Source organism: Brugia malayi (genome assembly GCF_000002995.4).
Source record: "Brugia malayi strain FR3 genome assembly, contig: Bm_048, whole genome shotgun sequence".
Classification (NCBI taxonomy): domain Eukaryota; kingdom Metazoa; phylum Nematoda; class Chromadorea; order Rhabditida; family Onchocercidae; genus Brugia; species Brugia malayi.
Window position 1 is genome coordinate 13,190 of NW_025062321.1, and position 1,257 is coordinate 14,446.

The following is a 1,257-nucleotide window of genomic DNA, read 5'->3' on the forward strand; positions in this document are numbered from 1 at the left end:
ATGGGTCTGGCTTGCATATATGAGGTTGTTGATAATATAAGGTGTAGGTGAGTCTTTAGTGCTCGGGTATTATGGCAAAATTGAGGTTAGCATAGGTGAGTATCTGTGAGTGATAATGGTTGTAGCATTTGAGCTGATATTGTCATGAAGAAGGAATATCAGCAACATAGATAATAATAATGACCCTAGTGTACGAATCTGGTAGCAATATACCTATAAGGTTTCTGACGGATTTACGTGGTACATGGTGTTGGTATCTCCGTTGTAAATGCATTGTCAAGCTGGCTGGAATTAACTATTTGGCGCAATAAGAAAGAACGCTTTATGTGCTTTGAAGATGGTGAATAAATAAGAAGACAAACAAATGAGGGAATAGAGTAACATTTATACCGTCAACGGAGATTTTTATTAGCATTGATTTTCTCCACTCTTGATAATCGTATCAGAGAATTAGCTTTTTTAAATGCAAATAAACGATAGTAAACAATCTAAAGATAATTTTGGCACAACAAATTTCATGCGGTACCTAGACAAGAATAAAACATTTTAAAAGTTCTAATAAAAAAAGTATGTTATCAAACTTACCAGCATTTAAAAGTTCTAATAAATTAAATATTAAAAACGTTTTAATTTTTATTAACTCTGTTTCAAATAAAATCTGCCAGTGCTGGAAAAATGTATTTCATTTAAAAATAAACATTTATTGAACTTAATTGATTACATTTATATGCATTAAACTTGATCTGCTGACATTCTATTTACTATTTTTGACATTTTATGCTAACTTCTGACTTTAAAAGTTAACTTTAAAGCAAACTTTCATTGCAGAAATTAATTAAAACTGCAATTATAATTGATTTCGAATATTTTATAAATATTAAAATTAATTTTAGTCACAAATCTGGATTGGGTTACTGCAGAAATTTCGACAGATTTTAAAAGTTTTAATAAAATAAATACTAAAAAGGTTTTAATTTCACTTAACTCTGTTTCAAATAAAATCTACCTGTGCTGGAAAAATGTAATTCATTTAAAAATAAACATTTATTGAACTTAATTGATTACTTTTATTTGCATTAAACTGATCTGCTGACATTCAATTTACTATTTTTGACATTTTATGCTAACTTTGGACTTTAAAAGTTAACTTTAAAGCAAACTTTCATTGCAAATTATTTTTTAATTAATTTCTTTCAGTAAATGTTTATTTTTTCTAAAAATAAACATTTACTGAACTTAATTGATTCTTTTATTTGC

At 27.2% G+C, this 1,257-nt stretch overlaps 1 pseudogene across 1 annotated transcript; it reads left to right on the top strand.

Annotated features, from left to right (window-relative positions):
* The first annotated feature begins 240 nt into the window (after positions 1-240).
* Positions 241-471, top strand: Bm18416 (annotated as a pseudogene). Its single transcript has one exon. A coding segment is annotated over exon 1 (231 nt).
* Positions 472-1,257: the final 786 nt, after the last annotated feature.